General features: G+C 39.4%; 1 protein-coding gene and 1 long non-coding RNA gene across 4 annotated transcripts in view; one reads left to right on the forward strand and one right to left on the reverse strand.

Annotated features, from left to right (window-relative positions):
- The window catches only part of clstn2 (calsyntenin 2), a 438,919-nt gene that overhangs the window by 283,856 nt on the left and 131,096 nt on the right, over positions 1-23,967 (forward strand). The window contains exon 3 of the mRNA XM_002941193.5: positions 23,373-23,568. Within this exon, the coding sequence (XP_002941239.2) occupies positions 23,373-23,568 (196 nt within the window). The remainder of the gene's footprint in view (positions 1-23,372; positions 23,569-23,967) is intronic.
- The window catches only part of LOC105945392, a 143,649-nt gene continuing 141,300 nt past the window's right edge, over positions 21,619-23,967 (reverse strand). For all 3 annotated transcript variants that reach the window (XR_001924664.2, XR_004222719.1, XR_001168986.3), the window contains one exon: positions 21,619-23,550. This is a non-coding gene — a long non-coding RNA (uncharacterized LOC105945392). The remainder of the gene's footprint in view (positions 23,551-23,967) is intronic.

Below are 23,967 nucleotides of genomic sequence, written 5' to 3' on the forward strand. Positions count from 1 at the left end.
CTAATAGCTCGTTTTTTACTCTGCATACTTCTTTCAGCGGCTTCTCCTACCTGCTTCTTACCATTTTGCTTTTAATTCACGTTTCGCTCTCCTTGCACCAGCTTGTGCCCTCATGTACCGTACATTGCACACTCTTTTCTATTACCTAAACATTGTCTTCTATTTTGCCCTTGTCACACTAGTTTGCCATATACTTGAGTACAGTGTATGGCGGTTCACCCTTTGCCGGGCACGAACACCAACACTCTACCAGCCCACTATACTCATTTTTAGTACCTATACATTGCCCTCTATTTTGCCCATGACACACGTACTTGAGTACAGTGTATGGCGGTTCACCCTTTGCCGGGCACGAACACCAACACTCTACCAGCCTATCTTTGGCATACCCTCTCCTGCTGTGAACAATCGATATCGACCAATAAACTCTTTATTAACTCCACAAGCAGGCCCTACATTGGTCTCTGGATGGTATGAATATGTGCACTGTATTGATACACTGGGTCCTCCCAAACAACAGGGATTCCAAGGTCATACGTGACACTAGCTATCCTGACCGCTATACTCAATGCCATTCGGCTACAATCCTGATACGCGCTGACTAGCGCTACTGCAAGGGAGCTGTATCTCTCTCAGATCTTTAACTATGGACCGTGACGGCTGTCACGTATCTCCCCGAGCGATCGTTTGTCCTATGACGCACGGATGAGCGCAGTATACTTCTGCTACCGCTACTCTCAGACAGTCCAGTCCTGTTATGACAGGCACCGCCGATAATCTAGTAAGCGACATACTTTACCCTCAAGTCCCTTATGCCGCGTATTCCACTCGGCACAACATTTTTCTACATACAAATGGTGCGAGTTGCAGTTCGGTACAAGTGTGCACAAGCGCTTTTTGTTTCATTTATTACATATCCTTAACCACACTGGGTGTCCTATTTATCGTTTCACTTTCTATTACTTTACTTGCTATTACCATTTAGTAATGATTTTATGTTTTCACTTGTAACAGTTGTTGCTTTATTTACACATATATGTTAAACACACCCCCTGTGTATGACGTCACACTGGTCTTTTGGCGCTATTATTGGGTTTATTTGGGGAATTTGTTTGCTTCACATTCACTTTGAGAAAGGCTGCTGTGTCAGCCGAAACGTTAGTCGCTTGCCAAATAAAATATTTTTTGTTTTCTTAAGTCCTGTGAGTGCGGATTATATTTGCTGTATTGTACTTTTGACAGTCTGCACCCAGGCACTAGTTACCTTTTCTGAGACGTGAGTGCCTGATTTTGAGCTCTTTTATATATATATATATATATATATTATATATAACAAACTTGTACCAGTAGAGAACTGCCATACAGGACTGCAGGATCCATTTAAATTACAGATATTAAAAATACAACATTTTATTGGTGCTTAATTGATATAAATAGGGTGAAATATCATTAATGGTTCTCTACACACATATAGGATGGAAGTTTTTTTGTACAAAATAATACATTTTCAATCAAGAAATATTATTTTTTTCGCAGTTGCTTGTAGCTTATGTTTTTTACCTCGTCTACCTTGTTTTACTAGCCATTAAAACCCAAAGAATCTATTATGTCAGTACATGTATACAAAGTAAGAAATAAAAAAAGACTTCAATGGCTTTTCTTGTAATATCACTGATGTGAACCCTATCTATCTGCCAAGCTGGACAGGGTCACTTTGTTAGTCATTGACATCAGTCAGGTTGCATCCACTGGCCTTGTCATTTTGAAACACTTTCCCAATCTGCTTGACCCCCCCAGAGATGTAAGCCAGTGGGAAGTGTTAAGGAATGTGTATGCAGCCTGACATTGAGATGCCAACAGACCAACTCATTTTATCATCACTTTAGCACCATGGTACTCTGCAGACTTTGTGTAACCTCTATTTGGCTGTAAACAGTCCAACCCAGGCTAGTATGGGTATTAGAGCATGGGGTACATGCGACTAAATCCTTCAGGATGGGCCTTCGCTAGGTGGAAGTGACCTGCGGAGCTAGGGTGTAGGGAAACTACAACTCACTGAGCTATGTACAGCAAAATTTAGTAAAGATGGATGCCAGAAGGTTCTTGCAGTTGAACTATAGAACAGGTTTATTGTCAGAGACAAATGAATAAGCAGGGTTATTGCATATACTCACACAGAGATCGTAAATTATAGTAATACTCTGAGGACAGCAAAGAGAGGATGCGCACAGGTTTATCCCACTTCCTTTAGAGTCTGAGCAGGGTAAATGCACCTGGTCAGCTTGACACCCCTATGGAAGCATCCAAATGGTACCACACAAGGTTATCACAGTAATAGCCAAGTTGTATGATCATTGATCTTACTCCTGGAACAGGTGGGCCTAGGTGCTCATGCCCCGGACCTTCAGCTTAGGGAGCAATTTAGGAATTCACAAAAAGAAGCAGGCAGGTACTCTGGTTTCCACAGGATGTCAAAAAAGCAGCTTGTAGTGAATAAAAAAGTTACATACATAAAACGAAAAAAAAAAAGCCTTACGCATTTCGTACCTTAGGTGTCCTTAATCATAGGCACCCCTATGGAAGCAGTCAGGATAGATACCTCAGTCCTCAGGTTGAATACCTCTAGCTTTAAGAGTCCTACAGCCGACTGTGGATCAGGGTTTACATACTGCCTGTCTCCTATGTCTTAACCGTGGCCTTATGTCGAGGCAACATTGCCTGTGTGGAAGAATACTTCCAGCTATTTTCCTGGTGGAGCCGAAACTGATCTTGCTTCCTTCCCTCTCTATTTCACTTCGCTAAAAAAAAAAGGGCTCCACAAAAGTAACTTTCTAACTGGTCCTCATTCACAGGGTGCCTGTCCCCAACTTCTCTAGATTAGATGATGACTCTAGGATAAATTATGTATTTATTTGGGGCCTTGTTCTGATCCCAGGCTTAGTGACCTGTTCCTGAGACACAGAAGCAGCCAAAAAGGAAGACACACCCTCCTGCTAAACACCATATGAGAGTACAAGAGGTGTGGTCAACCCAAATAACCAATGAGGCATACAGCAAACTCTAAACTGATACATGGGTCTTTGCCCAGTAACAGCAGAAACTAAGGAAGTGTAGGGTTTAAAGCAATAGGGGCAGATTAACCCTATGGTTCCCTACACTTGTATGGGTTTAATGTGAACTTACAGCAAAATAAAACATTTATGCATAAAACAAGGTATAAACTTCACAAAGGACAGGCCTTGTGTCCTGCGTCCTCTGCTGCTAGTGCTCCCCACAAGTTAGCACAAGTTAAGGGGTGGGAGAGTAGACACCTATGTGCATCCCCTGTGGGCCCCTCATGAATACAGTGTTGTCGAATGTAAGTATTGTATTCATTGGGGCAACCACAGATCTCTGTGCTCTGATCCAGAATTCTGCAATGGAGAAAGGCAGTGTGCAAACATTGGTAATAATATCCTGAAAAGGAAACAGACTTGAAAGACTATTTCTATGGTTTTATGAACCGGCCCTGCTGTTTACCAGCTGTCTCCTTTTGGTTTTGTTTGTGACCCATACAGAAACGCATAGATGTGAAGCATAGGAATTGGCTGTCACACAGCAGCCAGACACACTTGCTTTTCTTGTGTAATATGATTTCACCTAAGAGTGCTTAAATGTAACTGTAATGGATGAAACCTGCTTATACACCTTGATTCTTTGCAATGCTGGGCAGATGCTTAATTAAAACAGTCATCGATACAACAATACAAATAGAATTTCCCACGCCCTTTCTGAAACATGGTGGAAATTTATTATGGACAGTTTTATGATATTACTTTTCCTTTATGGCTTTCTGCTATACATGATGGCTCTTTTATATCTCAATACTTCATACTATATTCATTTCTAAATTAAGGCAGAAAATGCGGAGAAGGTAAGGCGCTTCCAATTGCTACACTATTACCATTTTTCAAGGAATGTAATTTGTTCTTTTCTATTTTTTGTGTGGCTTTTCAATGCTGCCAATATAAATGTATAGGAAGGCATGGGGACAACCAATTATATTGAGGATTGGAGGAACAGGATACTATCATGAAAAAATAATTAACTAAACCGTATTATTAAGAACTCTAATTATGTGTTTTGGTTTAAACCTTTCAAGCATTAACTTGTATAGAGGCTATTACAACAAAAATCTGCCTAGAAAAGAGGAACATTTTCTTCTGTGAAGTATAACCTATTTCTACATTATTCTGTGTCCTTTAGTGGTGTCACAATTGGCCACCTAATTAAGGTACATTCTCCATTCAAGTTATCAGTTAATTTTTAAACCCCTCAGTTAAACCCTAACCTTTAAAGCAAAGCAGAATAACATTTCAGTTTCTTTAACTACTGGGTAAAACAGATGTCAAGCTAAAGTATATCAAGTTTTGGGAGAGGATGGTTACTAAATTGTCAGGTTACTGTTGCATTTTGAGTGAGGTGTAAGGAATAACAGCAATAAAGCCAATATATTGCAAATCACAGCCTAGATTGTGTAACTATCATGGGTGATGTTTAGATGTTAATGTTCTCCTAATTCCTAATTATAACCTGGCCACAAAGAGGCTTAGAACTTCCAGCATGAACTTTCTAGAATCTAGAATAACCATTAGGTACCACGTACATTAGTTTTATATGCTTATTCACTAGGCACATAGTGGAACTTCTAAGCCTTTTTATGCATTTCATTAACTGATGATGACAAAAACATTATAAAGCAGCTAAGTTTCGGTATCGTGACTTTCCTTGGGCCGGGTTGGAGCTGCAGAGTGCCATTGAGCCCTATGGGAGACTTTCCTTGGGCCGGGTTGGAGCTGCAGAGTGCCATTGAGCCCTATGGGAGACTTTCCTTGGGCCAGGTTGGAGCTGCAGAGTGCCATTGAGCCCTATGGGAGACTTTCCTTGGGCCAGGTTGGAGCTGCAGAGTGCCATTGAGTCCTATGTGAGACTTTCCTTGGGCCAGGTTGGAGCTGCAGAGTGCCATTGAGCCCTATGGGAGGCTTTCCTTGGGCCGGGTTGGAGCTGCAGAGTGCCATTGAGCCCTATGGGAGACTTTCCTTGGGCCAGGTTGGAGCTGCAGAGTGCCATTGAGCCCTATGGGAGACTTTCCTTCGGCCAGGTTGGAGCTGCAGAGTGCCATTGAGCCCTATGGGAGACTTTCCTTGGGCCAGGTTGGAGCTGCAGAGTGCCATTGAGCCCTATGGGAGACTTTCCTTGGGCCGGGTTGGAGCTGCAGAGTGCCATTGAGCCCTATGGGAGACTTTCCTTGGGCTGGGTTGGAGCTGCAGAGTGCCATTGAGCCCTATGGGAGACTTTCCTTGGGCCAGGTTGGAGCTGCAGAGTGCCATTGAGCCCTATGGGAGACTTTCCTTGGGCCGGGTTGGAGCTGCAGAGTGCCATTGAGCCCTATGGGAGATTTTCCTTGAGCCAGGTTGGAGCTGCAGAGTGCCATTGAGCCCTATGGGAGACTTTCCTTGGGCCAGGTTGGAGCTGCAGAGTGCCATTGAGCCCTATGGGAGACTTTCCTTGGGCCAGGTTGGAGCTGCAGAGTGCCATTGAGTCCTATGGGAGACTTTCCTTGGGCCGGGTTGGAGCTGCAGAGTGCCATTGAGCCCTATGGGAGACTTTCCTTGGGCCGGGATGGAGCTGCAGAGTGCCATTGAGCCCTATGGGAGACTTTCCTTGGCCAGGTTGGAGCTGCAGAGTGCCATTGAGCCTTATGGGAGACTTTCCTTGGGCTGGGTTGGAGCTGCAGAGTGCCATTGAGCCCTATGGGAGACTTTCCTTGGGCCGGGATGGAGCTGCAGAGTGCCATTGACCCCTATGGGAGACTTTCCTTGGGCCGGGTTGGAGCTGCAGAGTGCCATTGAGCCCTATGGGAGACTTTCCTTGGGCCAGGTTGGAGCTGCAGAGTGCCATTGAGCCCTATGGGAGACTTTCCTTGGGCCGGGTTGGAGCTGCAGAGTGCCATTGAGCCCTATGGGAGACTTTCCTTGGGCCGGGTTGGAGCTGCAGAGTGCCATTGAGCCCTATGGGAGAGTTTCCTTGGGCCAGGTTGGAGCTGCAGAGTGCCATTGAGCCCTATGGGAGACTTACCTTGGGCCAGGTTGGAGCTGCAGAGTGCCATTGAGCCCTATGGGAGACTTTCCTTGGGCCAGGTTGGAGCTGCAGAGTGCCATTGAGTCCTATCGGAGGCTTCCAAAATCATGCAAAGAAGTATCAAAGTCAGAAAGGTTTTCCCGCCGTTTTCAATCATTCGGATACGATCGTTTCAATATGAAATTTTCATATTCAAACGGAAAGAATTTTCGTGACATTTGCGATCATCAGAAATGATCGGATTCCGTGATTCAGATTCGTTTAGTGAATCTGGCCCTAAGTACTCAGACCTCTAATTTACTCAGTGCAAGCACCAATTAAACATTAGCCAAACAATATCTCTAGCATAGATTAGATATTATATTCTTCTCTTGTGTATATAATTTCTGTTTTTCGCTCTTCCCACCGGCTGGTATCCCCCATTTTCCACTCCCTCAAAAGTCAGGTCTGGGCCATACCCTAGCATGACATGACTGCGGACGGTAGACAGCGCACTTTATTACTGATAACAAACAAATGACATGCCTGTGTTTCATATATTTGCACATTATGATCTATTGCTTACAATATGGTTGGAACCTCACTTTGTTAAAAATAGAAATTATAAAAAAAAGAAACTGAAAGGCTGATGTTAGAAGGTTCATAATGCAATAAAAATAATACCCTAAATATAATTCATATGTGTAATATAGCATATGGCATCAAATTTGTATGACAATTCTAATAACTGACTTGCAGCAGGACAACCCTAACATTCAGCAATTAAGCAAACATACCCTTGATTGGATAACATTCTGATTGCATATTACACATGTTGCATTGGTTATACTGAGGAATTACATTTCTCACTGATTCTGATTGCTCTATGTAAATACCTCTGCATTAATGCTGTGCACTCGCAGGTGAAGCACAAGCTAATTAGAAATGTACGAGTTGGGGCTGTTTAATTCCATGACGTCACCCAAGAGCAGCAAAATCAAAGCAGTAATTGAAGATGAAAATGATTTGTTGGATATAAAATAAATGCTCTGAATCTGATTGCATTCCAGCACCCAATAGCCAGGGAGAACCAGAGAATAAATCATTTCACATGACCGGCACCATCTTAACCTTTTTGAGTGACTTAATGCCATTTCTGCCTTCCAAACAGATACATTTTTCCCAATCGATTATCTTTCAGAGGAACAAAGATGGAAAATTCTGAAATGCTGGTTTAAAGGATTAGGACATGATGGGATGATATCTGAATATTTATGAACATTTTAAAGCATGTATATGAGAGGCTACATCTCAGCACCCTGGCTTTCCTTTTTAATGCATATGGAATATATTCTATGATGGGTTTTTTTTTTGTGATTCTTGGGGGTGCGGTAGCAAGCTGAAATTCATACACTTATTTTGAGGACAAAGAGTGATTTTGATGACAATATGTGTGAAGGAAAAAGTAAATATGGGAGGAAGCCAGGAACTCTCTATAGTGGCGCTTGGTAATTCATTGGTAGGAACAATAAAAGTTGTTTCCTGAAACATAACAACCTTCCTTGTAAGCTGTTAGCGTTCCTGCTAATTGGTTATTATGAAAGCATTTATTAGCCCTGGTACAATAGTTTAATTGATGGAAAAAATGATTACAGAGAACTGGGAAGCAAAACTATTGCAAACATTATTTTATTCATACAGAATGCTACATGTTTTGGCCACCACGTTCTTTTGTCAAGTTCCTGTACAGACACAACTATATGGACTTAAGTCCAACCCAAAAGCACACCAAACCCACCCCAAAGTTTATAGGTCTGTGGAAGTCCATAGACAGGGCAACTGTATATATTTTAAAGTCAGCAAATGCACATATAGTAAAGCACAAAAAAGAATTAATAGTACACATGTAACTGTCCTGACCTTCAAGCAATTCTTATCTTGGTATAGTGGCTTGTTGTTATTCTACATGCTCTTAGAAACTGGTCTTTAAGTTTGGCTTAAAGGAGAAGGAAAGTCATTTTGGCATTTTACTGCCAATAGATTTGCCACATTAGTGCCACCTAGAACACTATGTTTATTCTGCAAAAAGCATTACCATAGTAAACAGCTCTAGAAGCTTTCTCCATTTGTTTAAGATAGCAGCTGCCATTTTAAGTATCTTCTTGCTGCAGCTCTAGCCGTTATACATGTAGCTCAGATCACACATTCCTAAGGGAGGGGGAGGGAGTTCTTAGCATTTTTGTGGGAGGGGGGAGAGAACTTTGCAGACTCTGGTCCAGGAAATTAATGATTTATGTGAGAGAGGAAGTCAGATACCCTAACAACATGTTTACAAAAAGGGAGACAAGAAATCCTGTGTTTATTTTGATAGAGGATAGAGCATTTCTGTGAGTGCTTATGCCTGTATTTACATAGACCTTTCTGATAAAGTGTACTTAGGTTTTACCTTTCCTTCTCCTTTAAGGGTCCTGGGATTATGAAAACTATAAATGTTTGGGACCATGTATTTTTCAGATAAGGGGTCTTTCTGTAATTTGGATCACCGTTCTTTAAGTCTAAAATTCACTTTAGCATTAAATAATCCCAATAAGGTTGTTTTGCCACCAACATGGATTTGTGCAGTTTAGTTAACATCAAGTACAAACTATTGTTTTAAAACAGAGAAAAAGGAAATCATTTTTACAAATTCAAATTATTTGCTGAAAATGGATTCTAAGGAAAATGGGCTTTCTGTAACTCGGAAATTTCTGGATAACTGGTTTCCATATAAGAGATCCCATGCTTGTATTAGTAAATATCACCTTGTTGATGACTTCAGGTGATCCGGGTTACAAATTCAAAATGAATACAAGGAATACTATAGTAGCATGCGGTACCTTGGTTGCAGATATTTGGACACACACGTACACACATACACACACACGTACACACATTCATACACATACTGTAGGTACACACAAACCTACATGCAACATGGAGGAGCACTCAGTATATTATACAGAACACATTGCCAGGTGCAATATTTTATGCCAAATTAAAATGAGCTAAGGGTAAAATAAATGGCATTTTTATAAGCCTTACTTTTGAATAAGTGCCATGCATCTTAATCACTGAAATAAGTTTATTTGGGTTGTTTCTAAGGTAGGGGGTGGAATATTCATTAACATCAGACTAAAACCTACAATTATACCAATATTTTGGTTAACCAATTGAAGTTATAATGGATTAGCCAAATGGCAAAATTTTGCCAAAATTCATTGGAGTTGATAGGAAACACACAAACAAAATGCTATTAAGGTGTTCTGTAGCTCTGCAATAGTTATGGCAACTGGATAGACAATGGGAGAGCTGTGGAGGGCTAGACTCCAATATAATATTTGTGTTTTTTTCCTGGTGCAACAGACCATGTTTTTTTTTTCAGAAAACAGTCCTCATGGCCATATTCTAGCTTGAATTCATAAAAATGTTCACTGCTTGTAAAACTGTGAATTTTGCCGCAAAACTGTTTCAGGAGAAAATGTTTGCTCCTCCATATTTGTGGAACAGGAAACAAAACATTGTTTTTCAGGTGCATTTTCCAAATATTTGCCAAAGTCTTCCCCCAAGTTAAATTTGAGCAATGTGCCTTAAGGTGGATCTCTTGCACTAATCTGTAAGCTGCCATTAAAATAGCCTCAACTGCATCTGTAGGGTGCCATTAAGTAGAGGATTCCTCATCTGGATAAGCATCATACTGTATAATGCATAATCACATTGCACTGCAGACTACAGGAAAGTTACTTCATACCTTATGTTATTGGTACACTGACCCTTATCCAGGACATAATCGTCAGTTATTTTGCTTAATGATTTTTATCCCAGTTCCCCTTGCAATAGCTTTAGCAAACTGCATTAGCGCTTAATACAGAGATTAAGGCTTAAGTATGGGTACATGCCAGGAAGAATTTAGAAGCTTTAAGCTCTGAACTGTAAGCTGCTTTCTTGATAATAACACTGAGGGGGTAGAATAGTTGTTGATTAAAGACTGTGGGAAATAGCAGTAATTTTAAAGTTATAGCCCTAAACTATTTGATTTTGGAAACCTTCATAAGTTGTTATTTTTGTTAAGTAATGTGGAGTTAGGTGCTGCTAAAAACGAAAACCTTTTTTATTTACAAAATGTAACTGATGTGTAATATATAAAGTATTTATACATGTATATCTACCATCATTGCTGTCACCAGACCAAACATATAGTGATACTGATCATAACTCCATGTTTCGGTGAATCTCATCTGTTCACACTCTAGGGGGCACATTTACTAACCCACGAACGGGCCGAATGCGTCCGATTGCGTTTTTTTCGTAATGATCGGTAATTTTGCGATTTTTTTCGTATTTTTTGTGATTTTTTCGACGTCTTTACGATTTTTGCGTAAAAACGCGAGTTTATCGTAGCCATTACGAAAGTTGCGCAAAGTCGCGATTTTTTCATAGCGTTAAAACTTGCGCGAAACGTTGCGCCTTTTAAGTTTTAACGCTACGAAAAAGGCGCGACTTTGCGCGCAAGTGTTAACGATACGAAAAAATCACGACTTTGCGCAACTTTCGTAATGGCTACAAAAAACTCGCGTTTTTACGCAAAAATCGTAAAGACGCCGAAAAAATACGGAAAAGTCGCAAATTGTTCGTTTCCAATCAGAATTTTTCCAATTCGGATTCGAAATCGTGTCTTAGTAAATCAGCCCCTAGGAATTGCTGTCTTTGCACAGTTAAGCCTATTTGCAGTGCCGGGCACATTCGCATGCATTTCTGTGCTTTATCAGTGGTATTCACTGTAAGAATGATATTTTAGCATTGCCAATTTAGCCATGAATGACTAGAAATGAAAGTAAAGCCGATTTAAGTACATCAGATTGTATTAAAATTTTAGAAACCAAAGCATTGTTTCTAATATCTGACCAGAGCATAAAGGTGGCCACACACGCACTTCGTTTTCTACGATAACCGGTGAGAGTATGGTGGGAGACAAGGTGACTGATATTGGTAAAAGCCTTGGATATCGTTATTCTCATTGATTGGGCAGGACAGAAAATTTTGACCAGGCGCTTCTGAAGGTGTCTGAACATCAGACAGGCATAAAAAATTCCTTTGTTTTTACCTGCATATATTACAATCCAGCTCTTAATGTTGGTGGAGTGGGCAAAAGATCTTTCCTACGACCATTCTCTCAGAAAGATGGTAGCGTGTATGGCCACCTTAAAACAAGTTGTGGAGCAAACTTCGTATGCGCACACACTGTATGTGCGCTGACTTCTGTGCATACAAAAATATAATGCAACCGGCGTTCACAGTAGCAAGAAAACCACAGTATTTTGCTCTGTATTTTAAGGACAATGCATGTTTATCATACAATCGATTCAGGACATTGATTTAGAGGTGTCAGTCACTTGAAGAACTGGATAACTTAGCCTTAAAGGAAGATTTGAATAATTGAGTTTGTTAGAAAAACCTCCAGGAAAACATGAAAAATGTGGGCAAATCCAACCAAAGTCAATACAAGGATTTATTTAATGAACTGTCCGGCCAATGCCTGTTGCTGGTGACATAAGATCATGTAATAAATGTTTAGTTGTTACAGTTAGCAAAGGCAGAATGTGATTTCTATGTATGCAATCATGTTATGGGATAATGTACCTCAAAGATTGTAAATATTGTTTCACTTGATGCATGTTAATAGGGGAAAGACATTCATAATCAATAAATAATTCACAATAATAAAATTGTGTTTTTATTGGTCAAAAATGGAAATTAGCAATAAGGTATGTGTCAGGGCACAAATATAATCATTTCAACTCCTTTCCTTTCACTATTTGAATACATGATACCGTTCTTAGATATGGATATGGTCATCGGCACTTTCGACTGCTAAATGCCCATGCACTGATGGATAACCAGATCATTCAAACAGAAGGACGTGCCTAATATATAGCTCAATGCAATGGACTGCAGCCACAAAGGAACACCATTAATGCAATTGTTACTTTTTAATAAAAGGTGGGCTTCTGCATAAACTCACCTTCATCCTCTTAGTCAGAATTGTCCAGATTTTGCTATTTTCTGTGACCCTTTATGGATGTTACAATTGGGCTATTAGTGACTTTTAAAAACACAGTGGAAGGCAAAGCAGATAATCGAGTGGATCCATAACCAAATGTACCCTACAAGCACAAGTGTACATATAGTTAAGCTTGGTTGAAAAAAAGACCAAAGTCCATCAAGTTCAACCCTTCCAAGAGAACCCCACTGCAAATACAGTATATACACACACTCATTTATATATACATTAACTGTAGATTTTAGTATGACAATAGCCTTTGACATTATGCTTGTTTCACCAGATTGAAACTGTATTATTTTAATAATATTATGAGAAGACTTGAATAAGTTTGTTGTATTGAAAATGTTTCAAAATGTTGGTATTCATGCTCCAAATACTGGGTTCATATGTACTCGTCTTCCCATATCATTCTCCACTAGGGATATATGATTCTCGCCCACACTGAGTAATTTACTCTTGGATTTTAATAAATACATAACTTACTTACTCAAATCGAGCCTGGCCCCAAAGTTTCCCCTGGGCCTGACTTGAACCATTCAGATTCCCTCAGGATATTAACCAGACAGCTTTTATTGAGGTATACATTAATACAGAATATTAAATAATAGCTCATATGCCCTGAAAGGGAACAAATTCAAGTAGAAAAATGTTGCCATTTAACCATTTCTCTTACATGGTGCTGATCCCATGCCATCCAATCATCATGCTTGTTTTAGCGTAACCTTGTCTCTCCATCCATCTTTAGGGAAGGCTGAACTGTCTCACTGTCTCAGCACAATAGCCCAAAAAGGTATCTCTCTGGTAAAAGAGGTCTTCTACATCAGCGCAGTGTCCTAAATAGTATTTGGGCAATTGGTGTTTCTGATACTATCTGTGATTTTCTTAACCTTGTATTATGAATACTTGTGACAGGAGACATCGGATGCATGACTTGGGCAGGGCCAAATACCTGCCCTCCTTTTGCCCCAAACTATGGGCCTAGAAATAATAACCACTTCATTGGAAATTATATTGGCCACAGCTTTATTACATGACATGATATTAAAATACATAACCATAAATATAAATAACAAGTAAATAATAACAGTGTTAACAAGTACATTAACAAATATTAAACGGTAATACTTTGAGCTCTAAAGTCCCTGGCAATGGACCAAACTAAGTGAATGACAACCGTACCGGCCACCAGCCTCTTGTGCCTTCCAGCATGGTGGGTACACAGGATTGCATGCTTCAATACATATATATTGCAATGTATCAAAATATATATATTGATACATTGCAATATATATGTATTGAAGCATGCAATCCTGTGTACCCACCATGCTGGAAGGCACGAGAGGCTGGTGGCCGGTACGGTTGTCATTCACTTAGTTTGGTCCATTGCCTGTGCCTGCTTCAAATACCATATGCTCCACCCCCAAATGCTAAATACCAAGCCCCAGCTATTAACCCCTGTCTGGCAATTTGTCCCTCCCAGTCATGTGCCCTTTTTCAGCAATTGCTGTATTGGGCTTCCCTTTCCCTGTTCTGTGTAAACATTCTAAGACCCAAGCAAACAGACTGACCTTTGATCTTGATGTCTAAAATCATCCTACAGTTGCAGTTGTTCTATGCCTATGTCCTGTTCTTTGACAATTACTAAAATCTAAGTTTTATAGCATAAATCTAAAAAACCAATATCTACAAAGTTTGGGGTCGTTGTTCCCAAATTCTGCATATGATTTTGTTTGGCTCCTTTATCGTATTATGTTTGGCAAGTGCTTTTTGAAAAAGTACCAGGCCTCCATAACATATGTCCAGTAAAAATGTCAGTGTGTCATAGTGCATAATAAATATTGCATATTGCCTAGTGTAACTGTTATAACAATAGCAATATTTCAGGAACGTTTCAGAAATTTGTTATAGTCCAGTTTTTAGCGCTGTACTACAATCTGATGTGCTTTGTTTTAAGTCTGTATGCCCAGTTTCTTCCTTATTAATGTGCACATTCATACAGATTTTGTCAGTTTAAGACCGAGTGGGTTATCTTTTTGAATATATATGGTAGGATTGCCACTTTGGAACAATGTAAATAGAAGAACCCTGACCAATTGAGTATGTTACTATCTCCTGTCAGGTGTCTGGATATTGTTGCATACTTTTTCCCATTGAAAATACTTTATAACAAGTAGGTATATAACAATTTTGAGAGTTTATCTCTAAGCAAATACAGCATATTACTGTAAATTCTCTTATAGAACATCCCAGCAATTTCATGCAGGGGAAGGATCAGTCTATCTTTGTTTCTGAGTAGCTCTTGTAGAACTGTCAGATTTTCATGGGCTGGAAAGATAATGTATGCAAATTCCACAAAAGACTTGAAACAACATCTGGGACAATATTTCCTTCATAAAGCTGAGACCGTTAACTTGCTTTCTGTCCTTTTTCTAACATGACTGACGTGCGTTTTAGCACTTGTATGTAAGGGGGGGCACAAATGCAGTAAATTTGATTCACTGGTTTTAAATACAGCTCTCTGTAGGAGAAGTTACTCTTTCTAAAAGACTGAGCCCAGCTCGACACGGGTTAAATGACCCAAGGGAATTAGTCTTTTAAGCATCAATAGCCCAGCGTTCAATGAAATTGACATACATTTTAATTAAAATAGGGAAAAAGGCTTGTGTGCAGCCCACCAATTAGATGCCGGCATTGACCCATGAAAGGTACAATATTAGCTTAAGCACCGTATATTACAGACCGTGAAATAGTCTGCTGCAGGGACCTTATTTCCGAGCCATGCCACAGCCTTGAAGATTCAATTAATCAAAACTGACTTTCCTATATAGCAACACTCAATTCATACTTCAACATTCTTCAGAAAATAACCTTCGCTGCTGTAATTTATTTACACATTTAGTTTTTATAATTAAAGTCGCATCACGCTCATCAAGCTGTGTCTCGGCATACATGGAATTTAACCTCATGTCTGCAGATGTGTATTCCTTCCCTGCTTAGTTTCAATTTAGGATTCATTGGAAAAGTAAAGGTTGACAGTTGGTTGCTGATGCAAATTGTTTTAGCTTGTGATGCAATGTTTAATTCAGTTTTAATCTTTGACAAGCCTATTAGATATTAATGTTCTATTTCATAAAAATAGATCATTGTGAGAGATCGGTTGTTATTACTGTAATCCAGCATCATCCACACCTCTAATTCCTAAAGTAAAGGAATTTGGCTTAATCTTTAAAGGGGAACTAAAGGCTCCATTGTTTTGTGTTTTTTCAAGCACCATTAGAGAGAAATGATATGGTACAAACAGCGAATGGAAGTGACCTTGCTCAAGCTCAGCACTTCTCCCCATGCTACAGAAGTATAACAAAGGTCTGGCAGGTTTCAGCAATGTGGTTTAGAAGGGGGCCTGTGGCCCGTGTAATGGTGCTAGTTAAAAAATATTGTTAAGGATGCTTAAGTTAACCTTTAAACTATGTTTATTAAACAAGGACATACCATGCATATTGGCCTACATTAAATAAAGTAAAACCTTGTACTTGTTTTACCTGAAAAATGGAAATTAGAGGGTACTGTAAAAAGGCAACATTTACCTAGGTCTGCTAACCCATACCAACCAATCAGATCTCTCTGTTCTCAAAAGAAAATGTAGTTTTCAGTATCCATATCTTATTGCCAAAGATCTCTTTAACCATTTATAAGGATCATTTCTCTTTCAGTACTCATCTGTATTTTACAGAGAACATAGCATTAAATGCTAACTGATGATTGGTGGCTATGTTTTACTAAAACACTACCTTTATTTCCTTTTCCCCAACTGCATATTGGTTACAAAGAAATCCATGACATACCTGAAACTAGTATGGAGTGGGTGCAACAGACTTTTACTGTTCCCAAGAGTCCAAGAGAGATCTCCATGAGTCCTGGGGCATCTCTCTCTTAGTCACCTTATCACTTCCTTTGGCTTCTCCTACAATTTATGCTGACAACACATTCATCTTCCTCTCCTGCTATGACCACTACTATCAGGGGTCTAAGTTTGGGGCCTGGGCCCCCATGAAAGTGTTTTTCAGGGCCTCCTCTGCACATGATCAGGGTGACCTGCAACAGGGGCAAAATCACAGGTCACCTGTAATCCCCCTGCTGCATTTAATTAGGAGTCACTACTAAGGAAGCAGATCCCCCCAGGCCTCCTGTATCCCCTTGACTTACAGGTCCTTGTCCTCTCCAGTAGAGATTATTGTAACCTGTTAATAACTGGTCTCCCAGGTTCTCCACTCATTGCATTCATCCTTCAATTCTAACTTTGTATGAAAATTCCCACTACTGTATTCTCATTGTTTCATTTGTGTACTGTTTATGCTGCCACATTTTGTGTGTACTCCTTCCTACTTCATACTATATACTTGTGGTACTATATAAATAAATACAACTCAGACTTAAAATTATTTTCAATGATACACAACTGTAATTTGGCTACAAGTCAAAAGCCTTGCATAGAAGTGCCTTTCTAATCAAAAGGAAGCAGTAAAAGCACCCATCTATTTTACAGCATGTGCTTCCAAATGAAACATATGCTCAGTCTCTGCACATTGGGTCTCTAAAGCTTAACAGAGCAAAGTATGATAACCAGCAGCTTTAAATACAGAATGCATGGCCTTTGGTGCACAGAGAATGGCTAGTATATGCAGCAGGGATCAGATAAGTCATAACCCAAACATTACAACAGGTATGGGGTCCGTTATCCAGAAGGCTCTGAATTACGGAAGGGCCATCTCCCATAGACTCTTAATCAAATTATTGAAATTTTTAAATATGATTTCCTTGCAACTAAAAAATAGTATATAGTACTTTATCCCAGCTAAGATATAATTAATCCTTATTGGAGGAAAAACAATCCTGTTGGGTTTATTGCATATTTAAATTATTTTTTTGTAGACTTAAGTTATGGAGATCCTAATAACAGCATTATTCTGAATAATAGAATTCTGAATAACAAGTACCATACCTGTATTTGATTTTTAAGTAGGGGATTACGAAAAAATAATTCTGTTGTAAAAATTATTTATTTAGATATATAAATGAATAACATATGCTCCCCAGTAATAAGAATCATAAGGAATAAAATGTGAATAGTTGTAGGGAGGAGAGCTGCTGTCTGTATTCTACCCAGTGACTTAGATACAAAGACGTCATCTGTCACTGAGGCCCTCAGTCTCTTATTATCCTTCTCATATGATACATTTCATTGATTTTATATAAAGCTTTGATAGAGTTTGCAGACTTCATTGAAGAGTCACTTGGAAGGTGTCAGAGCTACACAAAGCAGGGTGAAATAGAGATGAGCTAGAGAATTCTGGGAATAGGTGTCTTTAGATTAGTTGCAGGGCCTAAAATATAAAACGTGGAATTTATGGGGATGTTTTCAAGTCTACCCCTTAATTAAAAGGCCAGTAACACCATATAATGTGTGTTCACAAACTGTCACCAAAACCCCTACTGCAACAACATACTACAATTTTTTTTTTAAAAAAGTTAAAAATGTTATTCTTTCTAGAGATGGTGCTAAAAGTGTAGAGTAAGTAAACATCTTATATAAATGCTTTTAGAAGATTCTTTTTCCTTTTGTTACTGGCCTTTTCAGCTAAGCTTTCATCTTCCAAATCCCATATCATTCTACATATGGTACAGTACAAAGAACGTGGAATTAACTCTATGTGTGCTGAAATTTATTGTAAACTTTGGCATATAAATGTTTTGTTCAATATTCATCCCTAATTACAGCCCAAAGTCAAATCAGAGGGCAGCATTCCAAAATGCTTATATAATGGCTTTTATTATCCAGACTGGCATTTGTCCCAGCAACTTCTAAATATTATGGCAAATAGCACAAAACACTTATTATCTTTATTTAGAGCTTGGTTGCTAAAATGTTTTTTCTGTTCATGACATAAGATTGTATTTTGTACTCTGCTTCAAAAAAAGCTTCTTTTACTCCAAGCAAATATGTGCCCTTTAGACACTGCTGTGAATGTATAGACTGCATCAAGCAGTTCTTGCTTTGCTTTTGGCAATTGGAATTGTTGTGTAACCTTTACATTTTCACATTGTCACATTTTAAGTTGATGGAAGACTCAATACCAACTCTATAAGTGTGACGCTTGTTACACTTGGATAGCAGCAACACATGGATGGATATACTCCTGCCCTACTTTTGTGCATGATCTATGGCAATGCAGCAGTGCATTCATTGTAAAGCCTTTACTGTGATATTTACACTGAGAGACCAGAAGTGCGGAATGGAAATTTGTAGTATGCCCTTTCCTACAGAACAGTGAACTTTACATTATATTCGCTTTTTTTAGGATCAGCTATTCCAATAGGACCTTAGTGGAACAAGCGCCATCCAGTAAATAAGAGTACAAAGAAGTAGTGTGTGGCTTTTCAACTGAAATGCAATAAGCATCCCACCATGTTAGATTCTGTTGTGATTGTAGTTTATTGGGGCAATTGAAAGTCTCAGTTACAGTGTGTGTAATGGGGCAATATGGGCCCAGGACAAAGTTTTCTGTTGAACTTCCAACTACTACATACCTAGATCAGGATGTTTTTGAGCAATCAGCTCACCAAACACTCTTTTTGTAGCGTACACTACAGATGAGCCATGTTAAACACATGGGGGCAGATTGATGAAAGGTTAGATTTTTTTTTCCATGATTTGTATTTTTTTACACTAAAAACCCAATACTTTTTGCTAAATTCTTTGCAAAAATGCAAATGTAAAACTACGCCATCTAAAAGCTGTCAAGATCATGTAGAAGTCAAAAAGAGCTGTTCTAGGTGATTTATTTGTAGTCTTTTTACTTCAAGGTAATCAATTATTTTGTAATTCTTTTTTTGGGGGGGTAGCTATTTGTGCTAGTTAAGCAAGTTCACAATTCAAGGTAACCTGCCCGATCGAGATCTGGCCGATTTCAGGCCAAATATCGGTCAGGCAGGCCGGTCGGTAGTGCTAAAATCGGCCCGTGTATGGGGACCTTTACTGAAGCTACTTACTGAATTACGTGTGTATGCAATCTAAGAACTAAGGATCATAGAAACACAATTATATATATGTATAGCAATGCAGTGTTTGAGATAAGTCTAAAGGTCCCCATACACGGGCCGACATCGCCAAGCGAGCAGATCTTAAGGTGTATGGGCACCTTAACTCATACATTAGGGCAGATATGTAGGCACTGGTGCACTTACCTACACCGTATATAAACCAATCAGATATTTGCTTTTATATTGTAGCAAACTGTCCATAGCCAATTGCTTATTGGTGGCCATTGTGAAATTTAGCGCCTGTGTCAGTGAATGAGCCCTATTGCTTTGCATTGGCAGTTTCAACAATAATTATAGCATGCCAGTAACTTGTAAGTAATTTATAATTTTTTAACTGTTAACAAAGCAGATTTCTAAGCATTGCCTAACCAACACAAACTCCTATTTCTTAGTGCTGTGAGCTTCTGTACGATAACAATATCAGTGCATTATTATGGATATCTTTTATAATGACTGGAGCCATACAACTTAAATATAACAAATGCTGTATCTAAACACTATAGGGCCTGTTAAATTATTTAGTGTAATACCACACAGGTAACATAAGGGTTGCTACTTTTTTAATTTTTATCAAGAACTTTTTTAGGTACTTGGAGGATGGAAGTTGTTACTGTGCCTATCAAAAGACTGTGACTATAACCAGAAAGCAAGTCTAGTATGCCATAATGTTATAAGGGTCTAGGTCACCAGTCTAGACCAAGGAATGCTAGCTTGTATGCACAGGGAGGGCTTTCGTACATTCACAGTATAAAAGCCAGATTCTGATTTGGCAGAACACACTGTTTACTGTCAGGAAGAAGGCTTGTAAAACAGCTTTGCCAGGCCGCCGAGATTTAGTAATTACTATAAATTTAACCTGCAGCTTATGCTAGGTATAAATGATAAAAATAAACTATATTTCTCTAGGCAGCACAAGAGGCAGTATTAAAAGTGTTGCTGCCAAGAACAGCAGTGGCTAGCACTTGCAAGTGTGTTGGTTTTAATTGACAAGAACCGCTCATTGGGTCTTGTGTTATATCTCCCACTTGTATGCGAGAACAGCTGTAGCAAGGAAAAAAAATATCCTATGTCATAAGCCGGCGAGCCAGCTGCAGCTGTGCATAGAAATGAGACGTGACAAGCACAAGGAATACAAGCAGGCACTTCCTACAGCTCATCCTGCTTGACAGCAAAGGAATGATATACTATGAGAAAATGCCAGCATTTGCTCCATACCTGTGCAGTATGTCCTTGCATTCTATGGTCTATTCTGAACTGGTCTACAGGGCATATAAACGTGTCAAATTCTAAATTATACAACTGAAAGGCGAAAACTGTGACAGTGGCAAGAACCTTCGAAGACCTAGGAAAGATAACAAAAATGTCTAAATAGTTACATTTACAATCTTTTAGCAAGACAGTCTATTTTCAAATAGACTTGCAAAGGCCCATCGTTTCTCTTGGGCCCTCCTTAAAGCCTGAGGGCAAGGTGCACTGTGTTCTGCTACACTCTCCTGCTCTAACATCAATAATATTAGGCTGTTGTTGCCAAATAATAAGGCCCCTTTCTCATGGCAGGTAGTGGCACGTGTAAAACCAACAAAGCAAACAAACCAACAAAAAAAATTGGCAGCAAGTTGTGCCCCCAAAACTAAGGGCCCGATTCACTAAAGTCCGAAATAAGGAGTGCTATTTATAGCATGCGTTAAAAATCTTATCACTTCTTATTTTTCGCTCGATTCACTAAAAGGACACTTGTCATAATTAAGAAGCGATGTTCTTGGCGTTATTTATCTTGCGACGACATATTTTCAAGCAACGTGCTGCATAATATGTTGTGTGCTGCGTAATATATTGCTTGAAAATATGTCGTCGCAAGATAAATAACGGCAAGAACATCGCTTCTTAATTATGACAAGTGTCCCTTTAGTGAATCGAGCGAAAAATAAGAAGTGATAAGATTTTTAACGCATGCTATAAATAGCACTCCTTATTTCGGACTTTAGTGAATCGGGCCCTAAGTGAGGCTGAGGGTCATATTCACTTTTTTGTTTTCATCATCAACAGTATAATGATGCTTGGGAAGGCATCCTGTAAAACAGAATTGTGTTATAAAACCAAGGCTGCATTTCCTGCTGAAGAATGCCTGGATAGAAAAGCCACACATTGCTTCTGCCCAATGTACACTCAAGCTTAGAAACTACTACACAGACTGCTGTTATTTTTAGCTTACTGTATATTGACATAGAACTTAGCACTATTTACGGTTTTATTTTCTGCTGTTTACATATTAATTGTGACTTTTTGCTACTGTTGTAAATAACAGAATGCTGACAAATGAATTTAAGCAAGGAAGCAATCTTATGCACATATTTATTGGATCCTAAAGCCAAGTATGAAATCAAGTGGTGGAACAAGGAAATTTTTAATTTTAGTAGATGTTTGATGAACATTTAATTAGAATCATTTGCATAAAATGCACAAGTCAGCAATACACACATATCAGCAATACACAAACTCATACACTAGTGTGGTAGAAACAATGAGCAATAAAGGTTGCTTACTGCTTAAGCAGAAGCTAACACACTAAGTTTTTAATTCTTAATAATATTGCACACTGATACTGATGTCCTACAGATGTCCTACAGGCAATAGCCCAATGCCTATTGAGTTGCAGCATCCCTTTCAATCCCCATGTACCTTCTGACCTCCCCTGTCTTTACCATCCTCAGTGTTGTTCTCCCCTTGTATAAGGTTGTTGATGAGGATAGGCGACAGCATTCTGAACCAACAAAAAAAAAAAAAAAAAAGAGAGACATGTTGTAGCAAAGGTTACCAAAAAGTAATTGGGAATTGAACAGAGGCTGTAATTAAAGATGCATAGGCCAGCTGGCAATGGAAAGCAGCACAGCAGCCCCATAACATAATGTTAATATAATATTACTAAGCACATATTTAGGCACACGTGTGCTGCACCAATTCATACTGGGTGAGAAGGGAAGCCTGGAGCCACCGCCGGGTCAGGAGGTGGCAGAAGCTCCAGGGTTTTACTGCATCAATAGGTAATAGCTGTGCTCAGTTTGAAATGGAAGGGGCAGGAAGGACTGCACAGAGCTGAGCACAACTATACAGAAGTGCAAGTAGCACATATTGGTTCAAGTACCTTTAATGTAAGTGTTATATATGGACGTGAGTGTGGGGGCCATGGCTGCACTTGTGAGCACTCCAAAGTGTGCTTTTTTAGATTGATCACGTGCAAGAATATTAATATTAAGAATCTTGGGCTTGTTTTAAAGGCCATTGCAGTAAGCAGAGTGCAGCTTTGGATGCAAATCATCATGGTTTTACCCATAATGCAGCATTTCTGTCCATTATTCCAGCAGAGTTGCATGAGGGCTTAGAGTTACATGCACTGCATGCACCTAATCTGTCCCCGGGCCGCACAAACACACACAGGCCCCCTGCTGGTGCCCTGTCCCTCCCCCTGAGTGTGCATAAGCAGACACGATTGGGTGAGGGAGGCCTGCTAGGATCAGGTATGGGATGGCGGGGCCCACCAGGTTTTTTTCCTGGTGTCCCGCCAGCCTAGTCTAGCCCTGAATTGCACTTTTGTTTTGACACAAATTGAGCGCATATTATGCCTAGCGTTTATCCTTGGAAAAAAATGTATCTGCCTACAGTAAAGTATCACTGGGAACTGGGGTATTTTCTAAACAGCTTAGAGATACATCTTGCAAAACCACCACATGGCTACTAATGGGAAATGTTTAGTAGTAACTTGCTTGGTAATTTCTGGGTAATGCTGTGGCGGTCCCAGAGGAAACACCTCCCGTGTGTTGGTGGCAGTGGGGGAATACATTTATGTCACAGACTTATTGACTAATTTACTTACCTTGTTCAAGTGCATTAATCATAGAAACCAATTAGATATTTGCTTTCATTTTCTAACTTGTAGTACTCTACTAATTGCTTGTTAGTTGCTATCAGTAACTTCCCTGGTATAATTTAATAAATCAGTCCTTTAATGTTTACTGAGAGCTTTAATTACAATTTAAGTTGTTTCTAACAACAATTTTTTTACATTTTGATCTTCCAGGGGAAATATGTGCATTCAAAATTCATGGACAAGATACTCCTTTTGAAGCTGTAGTGCTGAACAAGACATCTGGAGAAGGGCGTCTCAGAGCAAAAGGACCAATTGATTGTGAAATTCAGAAGGAGTACACCTTTATTATCCAGGCTTATGACTGTGGTGCAGGTCAAGCTGGAACAAGCTGGAAAAAATCTCACAAGTGAGTAACTTGGAAGAGGAGTAGTCTTCCTCCCTGCGGGGCATTATTGTGATATAATATCCTCATCATCATGTATTCATCAGTATAGCAACAGTGCTTTGCAGCAAAATATAATAAACTGGAGTCCTAAAATAATTTAACAAAGGTTACAGAATAAAAATAGGTTTAAAGTGCCCTGATCATAACTGCTAAGGAGTCTGAAAACAACTGTTGATTCTTTATGAAAAGTTGACTTCTGATCAAATAGGGTGTATTGAACATGATGTTTTGAACAGGTGAGTATTTAAGGAGCGTGTAAAGGTTCCAAGGGAAGGGAATTCTAGAGATAGGCAGAAGCTCAAGAGAAGTCTCCCTGTTGGGAATAGGATGAAGCGCTGAGAGGGAAGACAAATGAAGATC

This window comes from Xenopus tropicalis, chromosome 5 (genome assembly GCF_000004195.4).
Source record: "Xenopus tropicalis strain Nigerian chromosome 5, UCB_Xtro_10.0, whole genome shotgun sequence".
In the NCBI taxonomy this organism is placed as follows: Eukaryota; Metazoa; Chordata; class Amphibia; order Anura; family Pipidae; genus Xenopus; species Xenopus tropicalis.